This window comes from Seriola aureovittata, chromosome 3 (genome assembly GCF_021018895.1).
Source record: "Seriola aureovittata isolate HTS-2021-v1 ecotype China chromosome 3, ASM2101889v1, whole genome shotgun sequence".
Taxonomy (NCBI): domain Eukaryota; kingdom Metazoa; phylum Chordata; class Actinopteri; order Carangiformes; family Carangidae; genus Seriola; species Seriola aureovittata.
The window spans coordinates 26,531,811-26,555,154 of record NC_079366.1 but is presented as its reverse complement, the minus strand read 5'-3'; the positions used below and the strand labels follow the sequence as shown (position 1 = coordinate 26,555,154).

The 23,344-nt window shown below is 39.9% G+C and overlaps 1 protein-coding gene across 7 annotated transcripts; it reads left to right on the top strand.

Moving 5' to 3' along the window:
- Positions 1-4,843: 4,843 nt before the first annotated feature.
- LOC130166290 (calmodulin-regulated spectrin-associated protein 3-like) lies at positions 4,844-22,818 on the top strand. 7 transcript variants are annotated; one of them, XM_056371813.1, is made up of 20 exons: positions 4,844-4,876; positions 5,000-5,295; positions 9,588-9,865; positions 10,058-10,198; positions 10,987-11,073; positions 11,637-11,672; positions 12,230-12,277; positions 13,286-13,424; positions 13,723-13,862; positions 14,533-14,626; positions 14,743-14,794; positions 14,952-15,013; positions 15,106-15,136; positions 15,416-17,795; positions 17,891-18,012; positions 18,140-18,426; positions 18,523-18,622; positions 19,193-19,308; positions 19,424-19,542; positions 20,385-22,818. In XM_056371813.1, the coding sequence occupies exons 2-20, from the start codon at positions 5,160-5,162 to the stop codon at positions 20,712-20,714; spliced, it is 4,698 nt and encodes a 1,565-aa protein (XP_056227788.1). In that variant the 5' UTR covers positions 4,844-4,876; positions 5,000-5,159; the 3' UTR covers positions 20,715-22,818. The 7 variants fall into 7 exon arrangements, with proteins under 7 accessions (XP_056227788.1, XP_056227783.1, XP_056227785.1 ...); XM_056371808.1 differs by having other exon boundaries at positions 15,314-17,795; XM_056371809.1 differs by having other exon boundaries at positions 4,845-4,876; positions 15,314-17,795; positions 19,196-19,308.
- Positions 22,819-23,344: the final 526 nt, after the last annotated feature.

Sequence of the window (23,344 nt, the reverse complement as noted above, 5' to 3'; positions counted from 1 at the left end):
TAGTATGGCATAAAAAGTCAAAAAAACATCATTGTATATTAAGGTATATAAAGTCATAAAAACATCATAGTATGGTAAGGCATCAAATGAAATTGTATTGCAAGGCATAAAAATGACAAAAAACGTCCTAGTATAGTAAGGCATAAAAATGACAAAAAACGTCCTAGTATAGTATGGCATAAAAATGACAAAAAACGTCATAGTATAGTATGGCAAAAAATGTCAAAAAAACATCATTGTATATTAAGGTATATAAAGTCATAAAAACATCATAGTATGGTTAGGCATCAAATGAAATTGTATTGTAAGGCATAAAAATGTAGAAAAAACATCATAGTACAATATTTCATAAAAATATTTAAAAATACGTCATAGTATAGTATGGCATAAAAATGACAAAAAATGTCAAAAAAACATCATAGTATATTAAGGCATAAAATGTCAAAAAAACATCATAGTATGGTAAGAAATAAAACAACATAGTACAGTAAGGCATAAAAATGACAAAAAATGTCATAGTATAGTATGGCATAAAATGTCAAAAAAACATCATTGTATATTAAGGTATATAAAGTCATAAAAACATCATAGTATAGTATGGCATAAAACGTCATAGTATGGTAAGATATCAAATTAAATTGTATTGCAAGGCATAAAAATGACAAAAAACGTCCTAGTATAGTATGGCATAAAAATGACAAAAAACGTCATAGTATAGTATGGCATAAAATGTCAAAAAAACATCATTGTATATTAAGGTATATAAAGTCATAAAAACATCATAGTATGGTAAGGCATCAAATGAAATTGTATTGCAAGGCATAAAAATGTAGAAAAAACATCATAGTACAATATTTCATAAAAATATTTAAAAATACGTTATAGTATAGTATGGCAAAAAATGTAAAAAAAAACATCATAGTATATAAATGCATAAAAGGTCATAAAAACGTCATAGTATGGTAAGAAATAAAACAACATAGTACAGTAAGGCATAAAAATGACAAAAAATGTCATAGTATAGTATGGCATAAAAATGACAAAAAATGTCATAGTATAGTATGGCATAAAAATGACAAAAAACGTCATAGTATAGTATGGCATAAAATGTCAAAAAAACATCATTGTATATTAAGGTATATAAAGTCATAAAAACATCATAGTATGGTAAGGCATCAAATGAAATTGTATTTTAAGGCATAAAAATGTAGAAAAAAATCATAGTACAATATTTCATAAAAATATTTAAAAATACGTCATAGTATAGTATGGCAAAAAATGTCAAAAAAACATCATACTATATAAATGCATAAAAGGTCATAAAAACGTCATAGTATGGTAAGAAATAAAACAACATAGTACAGTAAGGCATAAAAATGACAAAAAATGTCATAGTATAGTATGGCATAAAAATGACAAAAAACGTGATAGTATAGTATGGCATAAAATGTCGAAAAAACATCATTGTATATTAAGGTATATAAAGTCATAAAAACATCATAGTATGGTAAGGCATCAAATGAAATTGTATTGTAAGGCATAAAAATGTAGAAAAAACATCATAGTACAATGATGTTTGTATGGCATAAAATGTCAAAAAAACATCATTGTATATTAAGGTATATAAAGTCATAAAAACATCATAGTATGGTAAGGCATCAAATGAAATTGTATTTTAAGGCATAAAAATGTAGAAAAAACATCATAGTACAATATTTCATAAAAATATTTAAAAATACGTCATAGTATAGTATGGCAAAAAAATGGCAAAAAAACATCATAGTATATAAATGCATAAAAGGTCATAAAAACGTCATAGTATGGTAAGAAATAAAACAACATAGTACAGTAAGGCATAAAAATGACAAAAAATGTCATAGTATAGTATGGCATAAAAATGACAAAAAACGTCATAGTATAGTATGGCATAAAATGTCGAAAAAACATCATTGTATATTAAGTTATATAAAGTCATAAAAACATCATAGTATGGTAAGGCATCAAATGAAATTGTATTGTAAGGCATAAAAATGTAGAAAAAACATCATAGTACAATATTTCATAAAAATATTTAAAAATACGTCATAGTATAGTATGGCAAAAAATGTCAAAAAAACATCATACTATATAAATGCATAAAAGGCCATAAAAACGTCATAGTATGGTAAGAAATAAAACAACATAGTACAGTAAGGCATAAAAATGACAAAAAATGTCATAGTATAGTATGGCATAAAAATGACAAAAAACGTCATAGTATAGTATGGCATAAAATGTCAAAAAAACATCATTGTATATTAAGGTATATAAAGTCATAAAAACATCATAGTATGGTAAGATATCAAATTAAATTGTATTGCAAGGCATAAAAATGACAAAAAACGTCCTAGTATAGTAAGGTATAAAAATGGCAAAAAACGTCCTAGTATAGTATGGCATAACAATGACAAAAAACGTCATAGTATAGTATGGCATAAAATGTCAAAAAAACATCATTGTATATTAAGGTATATAAAGTCATAAAAACATCATAGTATGGTAAGGCATCAAATGAAATTGTATTGCAAGGCATAAAAATGACAAAAAACGTCCTAGTATAGTAAGGCATAAAAATGACAAAAAACGTCCTAGTATAGTATGGCATAAAAATGACAAAAAACGTCATAGTATAGTATGGCATAAAATGTCAAAAAAACATCATTGTATATTAAGGTATATAAAGTCATAAAAACATCATAGTATGGTAAGGCATCAAATGAAATTGTATTGTAAGGCATAAAAATGTAGAAAAAACATCATAGTACAATATTTCATAAAAATATTCAAAAATACGTCATAGTATAGTATGGCATAAAATGTCAAAAAAAACATCATTGTATATTAAGGTATATAAAGTCATAAAAACATCATAGTATGGTAAGGCATCAAATGAAATTGTATTGTAAGGCATAAAAATGACAAAAAACGTCCTAGTATAGTAAGGCATAAAAATGACAAAAAACGTCCTAGTATAGTATGGCATAAAAATGACAAAAAACGTCATAGTATAGTATGGCATAAAATGTCAAAAAAACATCATTGTATATTAAGGTATATAAAGTCATAAAAACATCATAGTATGGTAAGGCATCAAATGAAATTGTATTGTAAGGCAAAAAACGTCCTAGTATAGTATGGCATAAAAATGACAAAAAACGTCATAGTATAGTATGGCATAAAACGTCAAAACAACGTCATAGACTACTAAGGCATAAAAGGTCATAAAAACGTCATAGTATGGTAAGAAATAAAACAACATAGTACAGTAAGGCATAAAAATGACAAAAAATGTCATAGTATAGTATGGCATAAAAATGACAAAAAACGTCATAGTATAGTATGGCATAAAATGTCAAAAAAACATCATTGTATATTAAGGTATATAAAGTCATAAAAACATCATAGTATGGTAAGGCATCAAATGAAATTGTATTGCAAGGCATAAAAATGACAAAAAACGTCCTAGTATAGTAAGGCATAAAAATGACAAAAAACGTCCTAGTATAGTATGGCATAAAAATGACAAAAAACGTCATAGTATAGTATGGCATAAAATGTCAAAAAAACATCATTGTATATTAAGGTATATAAAGTCATAAAAACATCATAGTATGGTAAGGCATCAAATGAAATTGTATTGTAAGGCATAAAAATGTAGAAAAAACATCATAGTACAATATTTCATAAAAATATTCAAAAATACGTCATAGTATAGTATGGCATAAAATGTCAAAAAAACATCATTGTATATTAAGATATATAAAGTCATAAAAACATCATAGTATGGTAAGACATCAAATTAAATTGTATTGCAAGGCATAAAAATGACAAAAAACGTCCTAGTATAGTAAGGTATAAAAATGGCAAAAAACGTCCTAGTATAGTATGGCATAACAATGACAAAAAACGTCATAGTAATAGTATGGCATAAAATGTCAAAAAAACATCATTGTATATTAAGGTATATAAAGTCATAAAAACATCATAGTATGGTAAGGCATCAAATGAAATTGTATTGTAAGGCAAAAAACGTCCTAGTATAGTATGGCATAAAAATGACAAAAAACGTCATAGTATAGTATGGCATAAAACGTCAAAAAATCATCATAGTATATTAAGAAATAAAAGGACATAAAAACGTCATAGTATGGTATGGCATAAAAGTGTAAAAAAGGTGTCATAGTATAGTAAGGCATGAAAACTAAAGCATAAAAACGCCAAAACAACATCATAGTATAGTGAGGCATAAAAAGCTATAGTATCCATTGCACCATTTTCATGGGATTTTTTGACAGAATTCAAATTGAAAGAGAAACCTACTTTAAAACTGCCTATTGTAATAATTTGGGATTTGATTAATCCATGTCTGGGGAAGACTTTGAAGTGGACTGAATCTAATCTGCTGAATTTGACCAGAATCTAGGATATGTGAAACCCTGAATCACCAAACACCAGAACATTTAACCTGCTGTGTGTTCGTTCATGTCGAATTTTAACATTTTTTGCACTACAACCAACTTCTCTTACTTCCGCTGACCAGTTCACCGAGTCAGCTGATGGGGTGAAGTCAGTGCCTTGCTCAAGGGCACCTCCACGTGGAGGAAGGCAGACACTGACTTACTGATGTATTTCCCAGTCAGTCGAAACCTGACAGTCTGTTATTCCTCAGAATTAACATTTAATCGAAGAAGGTGACACATTCTCATTTGACCTGTTTTTTCTGCTGCTTTGAATCCAAAATATGAAGGATTTGAAAATCATATTTTGTGTGACATCCCCATTGGCCGAATGTGACGTTCATGGGGGCGTGGAGCCGGTTGAAGGCGGCTGAAGTGTGGTATTTTATTCTCCATAAAACAGATTTTTTATTTATATGCTAGGATAATAATAGACTTGTTTTCTGTAAATATATTCTTTCTATTTAACTTTTTGTGATTTTGTCGTCATTAATTTGTTCCAGTCTGCGCCTGCACCACAGTGTTCCTCCATCTGTCCTCCTCCCCCTCCTCCTCCTCCTCCTCCTCCTCCTCCTCCATCCCTCCTCCTCACATTTTTCCGGTGCTGCTGCTGCTGTTGCTGTTGCTGCTGCCTCCGTGTCGTCCGTGCGGCACAGCGCGGCCATGGTGGACTCTCCCAGCGCGATGAAGAAGACCTTTTCAGTGCCGGAGATCAAACCGCTGGACCAGTACGACTTCAGCCGGGCCAAGATCCGCGCCAGCGTCCGGTGGCTGCTGTCGAAGTCGTACGGCTCTGCAGGTACACTCCAGTCTCTGTTCACATCACTGAGGCGCGCAGCTTTGGGTGGGGCGCTTAATAATTTATCCAGCTATATATGGAGCTTGGAGTTAGACGCTACTCGTTTTATTTGGCATCTAGGGGAAACCTCCAGCATCCAACCGCTCAGCATCCATCCTTATCAAGCCGCTGCCTGATGATGCTCGTTTCCTCCCAGGCTGTGCAGCTTTTGCCAGAGCATGTAGTTACCATATTGACTGAGGATGATTTTCAGCCAATTATTGACATGAATATGTGGGTTGTCAGACGGAATCTCCTCCGTGGTGCGTGATGCATGAAGGAACCGGAGGCTGTCATCGCTGCAGTGCAACAAAGCCTTTTGTCAGAGCCGCTACATTAGGCCCGTGGAGGGGTTCACCAGGCAAAATATAACCTAGATGTAACCTGGGTTCATTACCTTTTCATTTAAAAACCATAGAGAAAAAGATGTGGGCTGTTTATGTGTGGGCCGGCTGTAAATGGGTCAAGACCGCATAATATTTGTGTCAGTGTTACGCACGCACGTTGAGCTATAGCGCGTGGCATTTTAGTGAAGGTGACATAGTGTCTAGTAAGACAATGGAGTGTTTTTGGTTCTAACTGCTGCAAATGCATTAAATTCATGAGCCACTTAAGAATATATTAGAGATTGTTTATCATCATATGGCAGGACAGAGGTGCAGAGGCATGTTTTCTTTTACACTTAATTTATTTATTTTTTTGCTGTGCTCAAACTGGATGTAGTGATAGACTGGATGGAGCCAGAAACAGCAACACCTGCACACTTCAATGTGATTCAATTTAATCTGACTGAGATAAATTAACAGGCGGATGAAGCTTGTATAATGTAGTGCTTTTGTTGACATGGCGCCAGACATACAGACTCATCTTTGTGCTCTTTCTACAGTTTGTGGTCATGTTGTAGGCTACTGGATGACATCATACTGCAAAGGTGCTTCTAGCTGGGGCTGCAATCAATGAATATTTTCATTATTGATCAATCTACTGTATCTATCATGAAAGAAAGAAAGAAAGAAAGAAAGTAGTGACAGTCATATTATAAGTTGCAAGAGCTCAAGGTGAAGTCATCACATTGCTCACTTTGTCCAACTGACAGTTTGAAAACCAATTTTATTTAAAATGGTATAAAACAGTGAAAATCAGCTAATCCTGTTTGAGATGCTGGGATCCCTTACATAAATGTAATATATGTACATATATTGAGTTTCCACATATGAAATATATGTACATATAAAATAAAAACATATATGTAAAAATGATATATAAAACCTTAGAAGTTAGAACAATTGACAGATACTGTATGTCTATTCTGTGCAGATATGTATGTTTATGTATGTACACTATCCATCCCAAAGCCTGTTAATACAGTATATGTTGATATTATAAACAGTAGGGTCCAAAAGTCTGAAACCACTTTCCCAGAACAGGAAGATAGATATGTTTCAAATGAATGAGAAACTAAAAAGAAATGCTCTATACTTATATATATATGTATCAGTATAGAGCATTTTTATACGTATGTTGTTTAATAAACTTGCATATATGAAAATGAAACATATGTATTGCAACATGCTATACCATATAAGAATTCATCATGAAAACAATTTTAATATATATTTATATATATTACAACGTACAAATTTTACTATGTGTATTTCGCATATGTTATAAACTATCTTCTTATATTCAGAGAATGTAAATATGTTAAATAATATATCCCCTCATAGATGACATATATGGTGACATCACCCTTGATACAGACATATATATATATATATATATATATATGTCATATACTACATTTCTGTATGGGATCAGAGTATATTTGGATTTTTTTAAATAATTGTCGTAAAAAATTGTGGTTGACAGTTTTTTTGTAGCTCAACTTATTCAGTGCTGTTTCTATTTCTGGGTACAGATGGCATGCTCCAGTCAAACACCAGGTCTGTGTGTATGTTCAGGCTCTGCTGACTAACACAGTGACATCACACTGTTGACTAAATCTACAATAACAGACTTACACAGTTGTCCGTTATGTAATAATCCGTGTTTTTTTGTGCTGCAGTAATAGCTTCAGACAGAATTTCACGTTATATTTGCGTCCAGTCTTGGAGTCAGTGGGACAGGAGGAGAGATGAGCTGGAAGCCTCTCAGCAGGGAGGCTGTCAGCTGTTGAAAATGCCCAGTGGGTGCCTCATAGAATTTTAATGGAAGCCCGAAAGAAAATAGCACTAATAAAGTCACACATGAGATTCATTCACCGCACACACTCCTGGTGCCATTGAGATTTATTGTATCTGACATGGCCAAAGGATGTCCCCTACAAAAAATAACTTATTTCTTCCTGGGTTCTTGTTGTCATTCGGAAGCATGCTAGATTTTACCAAGTCACTTATAAACAGAGAGAAAAAAATAGAAAAATAGAAAAAAAACATTGCAGCCTTGAGCACATGTTTGTACGTGTTAGGACATTGTGGCAGGGAGTGAGTGAATGAATGAGTCATTATATTATCTTGTCAGTAACTTGTATATTTTAGGTGATTTCTAGCACCATGCTCCTAAAATCTATACAAAGTAACAGTGTTGTGCCGATTCAGCTCCGCAGGTCTGTTTCTGTTTCCTCCTGATGAAATTAGTATTATGTTAAATGGGTTAGCTAGGACCTACTCAGCAGTCCAGTCTCATTGCCTCTGCTGTGATCGGGACAGAATTGCCGCTTTCCATTTCCACCGTTCCCATAGCGACAGCAGTCCCTACTTCGTCCCAGTGCTGCAGCGTGTGAAAGGCAATGGTTTTAACCCCAAAGAGTGTGTGTGTCACGCTGCAGTGGAGTGTGTGTTCAAACTGTTGTTTATGTAATGACACAGATAGATTCTCTTCTCTTCTCTTCTCTTCTCTTCTCTTCTCTTCTCTTCTCTTCTCTTCTCTTCTCTTCTCTTCTCTTCTGCAATAGAGAGAAAGGGAGAAGAGGATGAGGAGAGGAGTTACAGTTTCATATAAGAGCCTTACAACATTAGGTTACAGAGAGAAAGAAAAAAAAGAGGAGTTGTAGCCCTCATTATGAGTCGTAGTCAGATGTGTATGGACAGATGAAGGAGTAAAGGAGTGAATTGGTAAAGGCTTAAAGGAAAAGAAGATTGACTGAAAGAGTAAATGGAAGAGATGTAGACTCTGATATTCCCTTTAAGAAGTCCACTTCAATCTTCAGGATTATCCTGACTCTTCGTGCAGCCGTACAGAAGCTACAGAGCTGGAATATGGGTCAGTCAGGAAAGTGCGTGTTTCCGTGTCCTGTGTGTGTGTGTGTGTGTGTGTGTGTGTGTGTGTGTGTATGAAATGACCCACTCATCATGGTCAGATCTTCTTGCACATCATAGATTACTTGATGTTCACTCCCACACTCTTGTCTGGGTAACCTCGCTGAGCTGAGCTGTTCATGCAGATGATGACATTATCCTCTCCTGCAGCCCCCCCACCCCCACCCCACCCCCCACCCCCCATCACTGACTGTCGCCTAATTTCCACTGTGGGGGAACTTCTTCACTTTTATCCAGTAGTTATTCACTTTTCTCTGTTAGAACAGAAATACAGAGGATCTGCAGTCTCTCTGCAGCAGCCTTGGTGACCTCTGTAACCTTTTCCACATGGGACAATGACTTGACCAAGCAGTTCTATGCATTGCAGTTGAAGTAAGCGCCACTGTCTTTCCAGTGCAGAGAGGATGACTCATTTTTCCCATTTCATACAGTAAAATTGCAGAAAGGCAAGAAATATCTTATATCTGCACCATAAGCTTCATTGTTCTCTTTCTCCTCACATGCAGCTCAGAGAACCTCCTCTAATAGATGAATGAATGCCCTCACTCAGATTTCTGCTTATAGAAAATGATGAGTGGACTCTTTCAACTTGCACCATCCATCTACTGAAATATTAATTCAGAGCTCTTCTGAGTTTGCAAACATGGTTGTTTCTCTGCTTCTATATGTCAACAACAGTAGCATACTAAGTGCATCTATGAATATGCAAAACAAGTTTCATGGCAGTCCCTCCAAAAGCTGTCAAGACATTTCACTTCAGCCCAGAAATTTCAACCTCATGGTGTCACTAGAGGAAAAATCAGTCTGCAAAGTCTATAGGATCCATCCTCTAGGAACCATGAATGTCTGTAAAAATATTTTGTGAAAAAAGCCTCACAGAGTCGTCCTCTCTCTCTCTCTCTCTCTCTCTCTCTCCCTCTCTCTCTCTCGCTTCAGAAAATGTCCCTGTGGAGTTGCGGGATCCGCTTTACAAGGACCAGTATGAACAAGAGCACCTCAAGCCGTCCGTGTCCAAGCTGCTTCTCTCCCCGGAGATCTACTGCCGAGCTCAGGCCCTGCTGGCCCAGGCACACGGGGTCTCTTTGCCGGCATCGCAGGGGTCCCCGGCCGACAACTCCGCGCTGCTGCAGTTCCTCATTAAGAAAGGTTTCACCCCAAAGGTCCAGGATGTAGATGTCACCGAGGAGGATCTCAGCAACGTCCCCATCAAGACAGTAAGTGTGTCTGTGGCTGTGTGTAATTTTATTTTGATTTCAGTTTGATCTGCAAACAGGAAAAATAGAATCTACCCAAATTTCCAAAGTAAAAGTCTTGAGTAGAAAAGTGTAAGTAAAGTAGGACCTACAACTTTACAGCTGCCAAATAAGTGTAAGGTAGTAAAAAGCACTTGTCCCTGATTGGTGCAGAAGTCCCACCTTGCCCTAATGGACGCTCTGATGTCACTGGCTGCTAAAGAGACAGTGGGCCGGGTGAAGATGGCGACGGAGGCGGAGCAGATGGGCGTCAGTTCTCCATGGGAGAACGCGCTGCTCTTCTGGGTCAACAGGGTGAGACCATGTTGTTTCCCTCCTTACTCAAGTTGTTTGCTTAAAGGACAGATTACATTAAACTTGCTCTCTGTCGGGTGTCATTGACTTTTTGCACAGTTTTCTGTTTACGATTGTGTTTACGAGCAAAACAAGCCGATAGTGTGACGTCTTTATCATCACTAGAAGACACAGACATGTCTGACACACTCAAAGATCTTTTTTTAAACTGGTCTTAATTATCGTCCAAGTTTTTTGAATTTCTTAAAACCAAAACTGTTTTTCTTTAAAAAAAAAAAAATATATATATGTATATATATATTTTCATCAGTGAAAACAAGAGCAGTATTTGGGTGTGGCTGTAATGAAAAGCTATTATTTGCTAATATTTTATTTACATATTTAATTTTAGTATTTCAAACTAATTTTATTGTTTATTTTATTGCACAGTCTTGGCTTGCTGTAATTCTTCTCATTTTAATTTATACTCATATAAACTTGTTCTTGTCCCTGTTATCTTTGATCCTGTTTTCATTCATTAAGTGAAGCCTTGCTGAAGCTGAATATATAATATTAATAGGAATCATTTTCCTTTGTACAATTATTTGACTTCAAAGATGATGGTCTTTGTAGTCAACAGCCATTGGTCTTCTTGAAGTCTTTAAAAAAATTAATTTAACTTAAATTTAATTTGTAAATAAAACTTACTTTTAAATAATTTTTTTTGTATTTTAATTAAATAGAACAACAGGGACAATAGGGGAAAAACAGTGAACTTGTCCTTTAACAGTAGTTTCTTGTGTCTACAGCTGAACCAGAAATTGAGAGAAAGCACAGAAGAAGAGGAACCCGTCAAGTCGCAGACGTGTACAGACCTGCAGGCTGTTCAGGACTCGGTAAAAATACCTGACACACACACACACACACACACACACACACACACACACACACACACACACACACACACACTCAATTAAAACACAATCTTCTAAGTTCAACGTGATGTAGCAACAAAACCGAGCTCAGTCCCGGGAATGAACTGAGGTTTCACTTTTGTGCATCGACTTTTATGATCCTGGTCACACCACCAACTGTCTGGGTGACCTCCTTATCATTGATGCCAAACTGTTTTACGTTATAGTGTCGTATCACTGTGTCTGAAGTTTGTCATCTTGGCCGATTTACAACGGTGACTTCCTCTACTCGGTGGTACAGAACATCACTCGTACTACACATCCTTGAAACGGAGCCGCTGTCATTCTTGATGACGTTGGCAGAGCTCTGTCCCTTCATTGAAAATGATTCACTGAAGTCTTTGATAAAACAAGCAGAACACTGCTCGGCGACTCGTCATAAAACGACTGTCTCTCGTTGCTGTGTTGCTTTCTAACATCGACCTTGCTCTGCTTCTCTGTTTTCTCCCTCTGGTTTATCTCTGTCGTGCCTTGCTCTCTGGCAGTGTCAATCCACCCGTTGGTACTGGAAACTAGTCCCAGTAAGTGTACCCTTCTCCTGTCTCTCTCTCTCTCTCTCTCTCTCTCTGAGTCTGTCCATCTGCTGTGGCTGACATTAACTGTGCCTGCTGGAAATGCCTCTCATACTCTCTTATCTGTCTCGTTATGAAAAGTGCCTTTTGTCTGTGACCTTTTCAGCTGATTAATCAGATGCCACTGAAATGTCCTGTGATTATTATTATTATTATTACTATTGTTATCAACTGATGATGTTTTGGACCTTGAGGGTGTTTCTGACTTTGTTACATTCAGTCATCGGTTTCATCTCAAACTGCCCAGATTATCAGAGCGGAGGGGGGAGGAGTAGATGTTGGAGAGGAGGGAGGGAGGTGAAATTACTTCCTCGCTGATTATTAAACTACCTCTGCGCCCCCTTTGTTTGCCCCTTTCTTTGCCCCCTTCTTCGCCTCCTCCTCCTCCCCTGCCGCTCCTCTCTCCCTGAGCAGCGCCATGTGACTTTGTGGTGTGGCAGTTCCCATGATGACCGGCCCCCTTGTCATTTATGCTTGTTTCCCTCTCTCTGCCATCCCCCATCCAGCATGCTATCGCTTTTTGTTTGAAGGAGTCGGGGAATAAGCCGCCAGTGGTAACGTATAACATCTCGCTCTTATCTCACCCTCATCCTCCACGTCTCCCGTAGCAACGCACTACAACTGACTTACAGACAGACCTGACCAATCGCCACACCTCTCCCACGCTGTCGACCAATGACCGACTGACTGACTGCAAACTAATCACCACTCCAACCCCGAGGTTGGATGGATCAATTAAAACTCATTAGCTTTTAACACTATTTATTCATATTTATTTATGTTTCACTTCTTTTCTTTAAAGTGTGTGTTAAAAAGCCGTGTTGTAGGAGGCGTGATCAGACTGGGTGTTGACCTTTTCGTCTCTGTACTCCTACAACAAGGCTGCGCAAAATCATTTAGCAGCAAGTTACAGCTGATGCACTTAAGACATGAACCCTTTCTTTTTGTTTTTGGGTTTATTTTATCTCATGTGCACATTTAAAAGAGCAATCCAGCATCTGAGCTGTAAAATTCATTTAAAAAAAAGAATCTGATTATGTGGTTTTTACCTGATCAGTGTCGTCAGTGCCTGTTTCTGCTGCATGGACACCAGAGGAGAAACGTCCTCATTTTCACTTATAATCACTGACATAATTTTCTTTCAGTTTTTTGTATTGCCTTTTTTTAGTCCTTTGCACTGCACCTCCTGGTTGGTGTGTGTGTGTGTGTCTATGTGTGCAAATGTTTCTCAAATGAAGCATCACTGGTCTTGCGCTTTGTTTCTGTGGGTTTTCTTCTCTTTGCAATTTTCCTGGAGTTTGGCTGGCTGCACAGTTTGAGTCGATGATTTTATTTATTGTCTGAAAGACGGACACTCCCGGCTGGTTTTACATTTCTTTTGTCACTTTTCTAACTCTAACTCGAATCTGTATTTTTCATATCTGTAATTTTTTTCTGCTTTATGTTCTCTCCTCTTTCCCCTCACTTGTCCATTTACTGTTTCCTACCTGTCTTTGCACAACTCTTCCTCTTTTTACCCTCTTCTCTTTCTCCTCCTCCCCTCCCTTCTCTTTCCTCTCTAGATCCGCTATAGGAAGGACAAAGTGCAATCTAAGCTGACTCCTACTTTCCCTCTGGTGTCCGCGGTCAAAGATCTGTCTAATGGCTGTGCTATAGCTGCTGTGTTGCACTACTACTGCCCCAGCTTGCTGCCTCTAGAGGGTACGCACATAAACTCAGGCGCTAACACACATGCATACAAATTCACGTTAGATGTGGAAATATTAATAATTAAGGTGATGTATGCTGATAGCAGCTTAAATAATGAGCCCATCATATAAAAAAAATGCCAATAAGTGTGGGATCTTGAATGTATGTTACATTTACTGAGAAAGCATTTGTTGGAAATTTCCTTTATATTTTGGAATTGTGTGTTCGAGTTGAAGCAAATATATTTAATAATCGTACATACACACACACACACACATTAATGTATGTATTCCTGTCTCTTCCCCTCCAGATGTGTGTCTGAAGGACACCATGTCATTGGCCGACAGTCTCTACAACCTGCAGCTGGTCAAAGAGTTTTGCGAGAACAGTTTACAGAGCTGCTGCCCCCTCGCTGTTGAGGACCTGCTCTACGCTCCACCCGTTCTCCATGTGAGCATTTATGACCTCCTGTGTTTTCACTGTAGTTGAAGCACCTGAAATGTTGGTTTCGATAATTTGAGTAGTTCTCCTTAAAGTTAAAGATTTGTCACTAAATGAGCAACAATCAAAGTTAAAGTTGAGTTAGAGTTCAACAGTCAGCTGTGCTCCATCAAGACTGTGTGGGTGTGGTTTGATCGGATTTGACTGGGAGCTGTGTCTCCCTACAACCCAACAACTGCCTGACAACAACAGACTGTCAGATTCTGGTTCCTATATTTTTAGACTGTTTTGTGAAAATATTTGATTTCACCCTTTTTTCCAACAAAGTCAAATACAGTAATCTCTAATGTTACCTGAGGCAGACAGTGTGTTCATGTAAGACACTACTATTTAAGATAAACAGCTGATTAAGGAAATTATGTCTTTAGGGCTTTAACAGTCTTTGAAAGTGTGAACAGGGAGTTACAGACATGCACACAAACTGCTGACTGTGTTGACGGTCTAATATCTGTGCAATATCTATTTACATGCCACTGAAATCCAACATGTTTGAGTCTGTCATCTTCTTGGCTATCTTGTGTGTGTGTGTGTGTGTGTGTGTGTGTGTGTGTGTGTGTGTGTGTGTGTGTGTGTGTGTGTGTGTGTGTGTGTGTGTGTGTGTGTGTGTGTGTGTGTCCAGCTGAACATCATGAGCTTCATAGCAGAACTGCTGGAGTGGTTTGAGGTGAAGAAGCCTGATTTTGTCCAGCCCACACAACCCATTGACCTCACAGGTCTGTAACATACAGTTTGTTTCTAATACGTTCCTGTCATATTGATGCACTGGCTGTTAGAGTGTTTGATAAATAAACACCAGCCTCTGACACTGCAGGGCCTCTGTGTCTTTCAGATGTCTCGGGGTTACTGGACTGCACAAGTCCCGTCACTGGGAACAGCAACAGGTATTAGAAAGCAAGAAGAAAAAAGAGAAATCTGTTGTAGACGCCTAATGTTTTGAACTGAGAATCAAAGCTGTAACACACAGTTTTAGTTTGTTTTGGGTTTCTTTTAGAAAAAATGTGTGAATGTGCAGCATTTCACTGTTTTGTCCTGTTTCAGTGGTTCTCCTTCCTTTATCTTCAAACAACCCTTTGTGCCCATCTCCTCTCCAGTGTCACCAGGTAGGAAATACAGAGCACAGGAATGTGTTTCTTTGAAATGAATAAACTTTTATAGACTCATTTATTTATTTAGTTTTATCTGTCTTTTTCAGAAAACAAAAGTTGGACGAAGAAACAAATCGGGTAGGTAGCTTAAAAGCTTTGTGTGATTTCTATAGTAAATGTTGTGTTGCATTCATATTTTATCTTAATTTTTTAATCTTCTTTCTTTCTTTGGCTTCTGTGGTCTCTGCTTTTCCATACTGTGTGGCACAACCCATCCATTGGTCCATGTTTCCATCGTCACCCACCTCTCTGCAGTCGTCCTCTGTCAGCAGTGACTTTCAGCATCCCATTTGGGCTGGACAGTGATGTTGACATTGTCATGGGAAACCCAATAGATTCTGTCTTTCGCTCTGTCAGCACTGACAGCCTAACCACCGGCATCCCTGTAATGACCTCACCGGTGACTTCAGCAGGGATGACTCGTGTCCCGTACAGCCCTCCGGAGGACCTCAGCCACCTGGTCAGCGCTTCGGCCCCATCGCAGCGGTCTTCCTGGGGCCCTTACGCACACACGGCACCGCTAGGAGAGCTGCCAACAATCGAGGAGGCGCTACAGGTGGTTCATACTCCCAACAGCAAAGATCGGAAGAAGGGAAGGACGCCAGAGAAAGGTGGAAGAGGAGTGTTGGGAGGACGGCCCGAGCCCAGGTTACGTCCCGAGGGAGCCCCTGCTGGTTTCTTCCTGCACTCCCCCGAGGAGGATAATCCGCAGCTCAGTAGCTCTGCTCCCTGTCGCTCTGGAGTCCTCTGCCGACCTGTTGGAGGAGAAGGGGGTGATACGGAAAGGCAAGGAAGGGGAGAGAGGAGGGAGAGATCAGGACGGAGCTCCGATATGTCACGTGACGATGACTCCGTTCTACGGGATGGCAGCGTCGACTCCTCTGAACTATCAGATGATACCCCAAGAAATGCCCCTGGTAATATTCGACCCAGTAACGGTCGCCAGGGAAACCACAACACCAGCAATAGCCCACGAATGACAAGCTTTGCTGAGCGACGAGACAGCAGGAGAAGACATTCGGCTGCTCCCGGAGAGGACTCAGCCTCTGCTGCGACCCCAACAAGCCCAGGAACTCCACATACACCCTCAACCCCAGCGGGGGCACCTGGCCGACAGGACAGCCCAGGTCCCAGAGGCCCTGAACCAGGGTCCGAGGCCTGGGAGTTGGGGGCTCGTCTGGAGGAAAAACGCAAAAGCATTGAAGCCCAAAAAAGACGCATCGAAGCCATCTTTGCCAAACACAGACAGAGGCTTGGAAAAACTGCTTTCCTTCAACTGAAAAGAGAGCAAGGAGAGGGAGGAGGGGAGGGACTGGGGGAGGATAATCTCAGCCTGGAGGAGCGCCTCACCCACATGGAGGAACAACTGAAACAGGAGGAGGAGAAGGAAGAGAAAGAAAAGGAGGAAAAAGAAAAAGACAGAGATAAGGAGAAAGAAAAGCTATCCGTTTCCAATCCTCCTCGGCTGGAGAAGCAGGTCACGTTCTCTATTGAAACTAAGCAAGGGGCAGAAAAAGAGAAAGAGAAAGAGAAAGCTGGTGACGGTGTTCTTGTGGAATACAATGAAGTCGTGCAGAAACTGAGTGAAGCCCTGCAGTCATTACAGAAGGACATGCAGAAACTTACAGAACAGCAACAGCAGCTCATGAGCAACCAAAGACCCAGAAATACACCCAAAACCGCTCCAAAGTCAGTGATTAGAAGTAACGTCAAAACACCACCCAGAACCCCTCCCCACACACCAACAAAGACACCTCCGAGAACCCCGACAAAGACTCCTACCAGGAGCAACGGTAAAGCTTGGGTGATCCCCACCAATCCCAATCTCCCCTCCTCTCCCTCACGGCGTTCTAACGCTCTGACCTTGTCCACCTCTCCAAAAACAGTCGTCTCCTCCTCCTGCCCTGCTCCTCGCACTAAGATTCACTCCTCCTCCTCACCTCGGAGCCCCAAACACCACCCACGCCCCCAAAATCAGCGCCCCCATCCACGGCCTTCCGAACTCAAGTTCCCTCCTCTCAATCGGGTCTTGACACCAACCCAGACTGTGGACACCCTCCCCCACTTGCGCCGTGTGTCCCCCAGCAAGTGTCAGGTTCAGACGTCCTCTTCCTTCCGTATCGGCGGTCCCCGGACTCCTCAGGAATCTCCTCAGCCTCAGCAGCCACAGCCTGATGAGAGCAACTCAGAAACAGGCTCTAGCGAGACACCCACCCAGTTCAGCCTGGAGCTGGAGCAAGAGGATGTAGAGGCTGTTGGAGGGCTGCCGATCTTGTCACAGCCCAGACAAGATCGTCGCAGGGCTGCTGGCGGCAGCAGCTCTGGTGCTCCTTCAGAGTGCTCATTTGAGAGCGAGACTTTGTCCATTTCCGCTGCGTACAGCGCAGTAGGGGAAGGAGGAAGAGGCAGAGGTGCAGAGAAACGCTGCAGCATGATTGAGGTGTCACTATCATCTCATGGAGGGCCAGAGGGAGGCAGCGACGAACCAACCGATGAAGGGCAGGAGTTTTCCTCTGACTCAATGAGCGATCACACAGAATCTGCTGCGGAACCGGCAAGAGGACTCGCCACAGAGCCCTTCGATCCTTTAGAGCAGCTGAATCTGGCTATGGAAGCCACGGATTTGCCGGAACAACAAACCGAACCCAAAGAACAAACAGGAGAGACCGAAACTTTGGAACCAAGTGGAGAACAGAGCGAGCTGGAAACCAAAGGAGGAATAGGATTCTTCTTCAAGGTGAGTGCTTAAAAAAGAGAAATACGATGTTTTGTTTGTTTTGAATGCACATGAATCTCGTCATGACAGTTGGGTATATGGTTGTGTGGTCGTAGGAGGAGGTACATAGTGAAGGGGAGATGGCCCAGCGTAGAGCTCTCCTGTTGGAGAGGCAGCAAAAGAGAACAGAGGAGCTGAAGAGGAGGAGACAGTGGCATGAGCAAGAAAGGGAAATCAGGTACAACACACCCACATATATCTTAGCATGTTGAATCCAAGTTTGCACTGCTTTAATTTTCTTATCTTATAGACTCCAAAGCTCAACGGCGCCCATGTGAAAGTAACCTTTTTTCTCCTGTTCTCAGAGTTGTGTCTTCAGACAGGAGAGCAGCATCTCCCTCCAATACACCCCCTGCAGGCACCACCTCCCCGTCACCCACACCTCCTGCTACTCCAGCCCGTCGGGGAGATTTCACACGAGGGGAGTATGCGCGACGGCAACAGCTCAGGATCATGGAGGACCTGGACAAAGTGCTCCGCCAGAAAACCGCCAATCAAGGACGATCTTCAGCTAAGAAGACCCGCTCTCGGCCTCGCAGTATGACCAGGGAGGAAACACAGCTGTCTCTGAGTCCAGCCAAGAGAACAACTGGTGAAGTCAAAAGTGAAAAATATATCATATATCAAGTTAACTGTCTGTAGATGATTTAAGTGACTAAATTGTTTTCGTGTCTTCATGTTTGTCCAGGCTCTAAGTTGACCAAAGTCTACTCTCACTCCTCCCTCAACCTGGCAGCAACAGATGAGACAGGAAACCGTGGTAGTGACCCCACGAAGAAACCTCACAGGTACACTGCTGCATACGTCATTTGTATACCTCTTACCTCTCATTTACAAGGTTTTTAATTTCCACTTGTGCAATATTTCACGTCATGACAGGGTACCTCTAAGATTAAAGACCAAATTACTCTGGGATCAATGCTAATGTGCTAAAGTTATCACGTTAGATTAACAGGCAAAAAGTTACATGCTGAATGTAAACTTGCCAACATTAGCTGAAGTAAATGCTAACATGCCAATATTATTTGCTAAATTGCAGGTTACAGGCTAAACTTCAGTATGCTAACATCCAGAAGCTGAAAACATGCTTGTTAATGATGCTAATTGGCTCTAAGTGCTAGTTCTGGCTACTTCTGGGTGATACTTGGTGCCAAAACAAGGTGTAGAAAGAGGACTAGACTAGCACCCAGTAGAAGTACTGTTACTTGACTCATTTCTCACGTAGAAATAAATCACTACAACCAAAACCTCACCAATCACTACTTCCTTATTAATGATGTAGGCATGAATCGTTCTGTTATCAAGTTTAGCACAGATATAAGGTTATGGCGTGTTGGCTCATTGTTTGATCTCTCCAGCAGCCGTCCTGATTCACCGTCAGGATGTGCGACACCAAGTAGACTGGCCAATCTGAACGGAGACAAGGACTGGGAGAGTGGCTCCAATGGAACCTCACCTGCCCCAGAATACACAGGTAGAGCTCTGCAACATCACAGTATCTCTCAGTTCCTGAGTACTCCTGTGCATTGCCAAACTGCTTACAATTGTGCACATTGCATAATCAAGCATGTCTGTGTTTGTATTTTCAGGTCCAAAGCTCTTCAAAGAACCAAGCTTCAAGTCCAACAAATTTATCATTCACAACGCTCTCTCTCGCTGCTGCCTGGCTGGAAAGGTCAACGAGGCACAAAAAAACAAGATAGTTGAGGTAGATTTTCATCTTTGTATTCTGTATCGACCCTTTTATTAAAATTCATGACATTAATAGAGGGCTGCAGGCATGACATACTTTTGTGGGCCAACTCTTAAGTTAGCATCACCCTGGTTCCCTCAAGAAAAGCCAATGGGACTTTCACACTTTTCACTTTTGGATTACTGCAGAGAATAAACTCTGTGACAAAGGAGCATTTATGATATTTATATGTTTTGTTCAGCAAGATAATGTTCACAAATGAACACCAGCCTAAATACAATCACCAGTAGTACAAAGCTAATGTTAGGCTACAAATGAACTACAACTTTCCTCTTCTACAAAAGTCTTTCCTCTAATAAAGTCAGCAATAGTTTGCAAAAGTGCGAGTATCAAAACAAGGCTGCAAAAGTGGACTGGTGAGTAGATCGGTGATGATGTAAAATGTCCCTGAAAACCACCGTAGTCTCCTTTAGCCACTTGTTAGTTACCAACCTTTTTTAAGAGACACAAAAGCTTAAAGAAATCATGACTGGGGTATTTACTGACATATTTTAAATGTCGTAAAATAAAATGTGAAAATGTCTTGAGCTTATGTTAACAGACCTTATTTCAGTTTAACAAAAAACCCATTCAAAACATCCATGGATTTTGGGAACCATAATTGCTAATATACTAACTAATTTCCAGGTTTTAGGACTCATTCCTGCAGCACTCTGTTTATTAAAACATGAATTCTGTTACTATTTTTAGGCACCAAACTGGGTCATTTGCATGTTTGATGATGACGATTAAAACTAGAACACCAATATGATTTGATGCATTTTTCTCTCTTACTCCTCATCTTGTACCAACCTCAGGAGATGGAGAAGTCTCCTGCAAACCACTTCCTTATCCTCTTCCGGGATTCCAGCTGCCAGTTCAGGGGCGTATACACCATGAACCCTGACTCCCAGGAGCTCATACGATTGGCTGGCGTGGGTCCCCGGACAATTGGTTCCACCCAGGTGGAGTCCATCTACAAATACAGTTCAGACAGGAAGCAGTTTAGTGCCATCCCCTCTAAAACCATGGGCATGAGCGTGGATGCTTTCACCATCCCCAGCCATCTTTGGCATGGAGGAGGAGGCGCAGGAGGAGGAGGAAGCAGGAGAGCAAGCATTACTAAGAAGGCGGTTATTTCCAAGTGAGGAACATAACACAACATTACAGTGACACACGATTAAAGAAAACACTATAATCACACTGTAATTATAGTGAAAACTGTAGTCAGCAGTGGAAAACAGTTATTTATGTGAACACAGATAAGCCTTTAGGCATCTGTGTGCGTACATACATCTTAGCTGTCTTGCTCTTGGATTTAACTAGAAGTACAAAATATAAAAAAACTTATTTTTAGTCCCCTTAATGTGCATGAAAACATCAACAGCACAACTACACAGAAAACAGAGACACGCTCATATCCAGAGTGTACAGAGGAAGGTTTTGTAAAATGTTAGGTTAACGTTACAAGGAAGAGTTACTTTTAAAAAGTCTCATTATTTATACTTTCATTATTTGAAGTACGAACTCGAAAAATTACTTTTTTTTTTCTTTCAGAGGAAAAGGAAACTTTATTGTTTACTGAAAAACACTGACTTTCATAAGACTTAAGATTGCTGTCCGGTCCCTCTCTGGTTCTGTGGACTGAAGTCCTCAAGTAGAATACCACTTTTATACATGAAGCCAAACAATGGAGAAAATGCCTTCTCATGTCAGAGAGACACGCAGGACTTTTATTTTGTATGACCCTCAAGTTTAATTCTACCTTCAACAGTCAGCAGGTGGATCAAAGCACATTTGTTTTGCAAAACTAAGATAGCCATAACTATATGATGCAGAGAGCAGAGTTGAACTTTGTTTTTTGGAGTCAAAGAGCTGTAAATGTGTCAGTGGTTTTCAGCAATGATTACCACCGCATGAATGGTTATTTACTGTATGTGGTATAAGCTTATTTCAAAATAATATCGCAGTGAGAACTTGTGGTTTGATGAAACTATGTTGAAAATGGGTATACGTATGAGCAGCAGATGCCAATTAAAACAAATTTTGTACACTGAACTAATAGCATAATAAGGATGCCGTGTCATGCCAAACTTACATTTACGTGGATTGTTGCACTCTTGGTGAGGGACGGGTTCTGATAGTCGGGTCCATTTTGGATCTGGTTCTAAGTTGTTAAAATGCCCAGATTTGTTAAAAGGGGCTATTTGTAAGTTTTCTCTGCAGACAAACGTGGTTTCTTGGTGATTGTTGCTTGACAAGAGCTTCAGTCATCGTTGCCTTTATAATACAAAAGGTTATAATACACCTTCTGAGCAGCACTACGTCTTCAGACAAGATTGGAAGCTAAAGCGAGGTGCTATCAGAAAGTGACAAGACGGGCCGCGGCTAGCTGATTAGCGTGCTAACTGCAGTAGAGGAAAAGACGTGATAGAGACAAGAGTTAACATTAATGTTGCTTTCCACATCCTGAGACAGCTGTTGATGAATAAAGGAATGAAGTTTGTTGCTGTACTTGCAACGTTTCCTCTAGACTGGTAAGTAAACAGCCGTTAATGCTAACGCTAGCTATGTAGCAATGGCAAAACTCACAAACAGCTCCTTTAAAATCTGCAGCAATTGAATCGTCTATCAAATCTTCAATCTCTCTTAGATAATCTCCTTTGCAAAGAAAAAAAATTGGTGACAAACAATTTCTAACTCAGCGACACAGTTGATAATGACACTGCATGACTGAACATGGTGGACCGCCTTAATTTAAATGTTCCCAAGTCAGCGAAACAGCTATGAAATGCAATATTTGCATAACAGCACTTATGACAAAGGGGAGAATGACAAGTCCCTGCTTAAATAAGAACTTGTGATATTTCTGATAACTTCAGAAGGACGATCAAGTGCTCGGCCTCAGCCTACAGCTGGTGTTACACTGTATTCTGTGACCTTGAGCAAAGCAACAACAAATCCGCCGTGTGGTAATGTTCTGTGTTTCTTGTATGTAGAGAAATCTATAATTTGGTTGGTTTAGGTTTTAGTGAAATAAAAACAGTACTTGTGCGTTTTAACTCAAATGTATTCATTTCCAAACAAGCAAAACTACCTAAAAAGATTCAGTAAAGGATGTGGATTCGATAAAATGCTATTGAACCCGATCCCTACTCTTGGTAGAGTGCACACAATTAAAATTTGGTGTTTTTCAGACCAGCATTCATGTATGAAATAACAGACTGGATTAAACTCCACTGATCAAGCTGTTTCTTCCGTTTCTTACTTTTTTTCCCCCCGTCTCTCTCTCTTGGTATATCGTTCCCTTCACCCTGGTGGCCTATCGTTTCTCCTCACACTGATGAACGAAACCTCGGGAACAGTCCACAAGATGTGACACAGGTTAGGGCGAGCAGCAGCAGTCAAACATTCCTGATAAAATAAATGACTCACCTGTGAACACCAGTTCTCAGATTTTGCAGATTTACGAGCCACTGCCAAGGACCACTGAGAGCAGCTTCGGTTTCTGCAGCAGAATCAGGGCTGGATCTGGGAAAGGTCGCACTGTTCATTTTAACTTCAGAGAATTTTAATGCACCAAAACTGGAGGTTATGTGTCACTTTGCATTGTAGAAAACAAGATAATATGCAGTTCTTAAATCTGCATTAACAATTTTTTTTGGCCACTTAGGGGTAGCACAACAAGCTCAAAATAAAACACTGACATATTGCCCCATGGTGCCTGTCTGGAGCAGGTGTAGATCCTGGAGCCACCAACCAATAACTATAGGACAAA

Excerpts from the sequence above, each read along its gene's own strand:
- LOC130166290 (XM_056371808.1), top strand. The coding sequence starts at position 5,160 with ATGGTGGACTCTCCCAGCGCGATGAAGAAGACCTTTTCAGTGCCGGAG. Across the intron at positions 11,074-11,636 it reads TGCAGGCTGTTCAGGACTCG|TGTCAATCCACCCGTTGGTA; the intron begins GTAAAAATACCT and ends GCTCTCTGGCAG. Across the intron at positions 14,795-14,951 it reads GTCACTGGGAACAGCAACAG|TGGTTCTCCTTCCTTTATCT; the intron begins GTATTAGAAAGC and ends GTCCTGTTTCAG.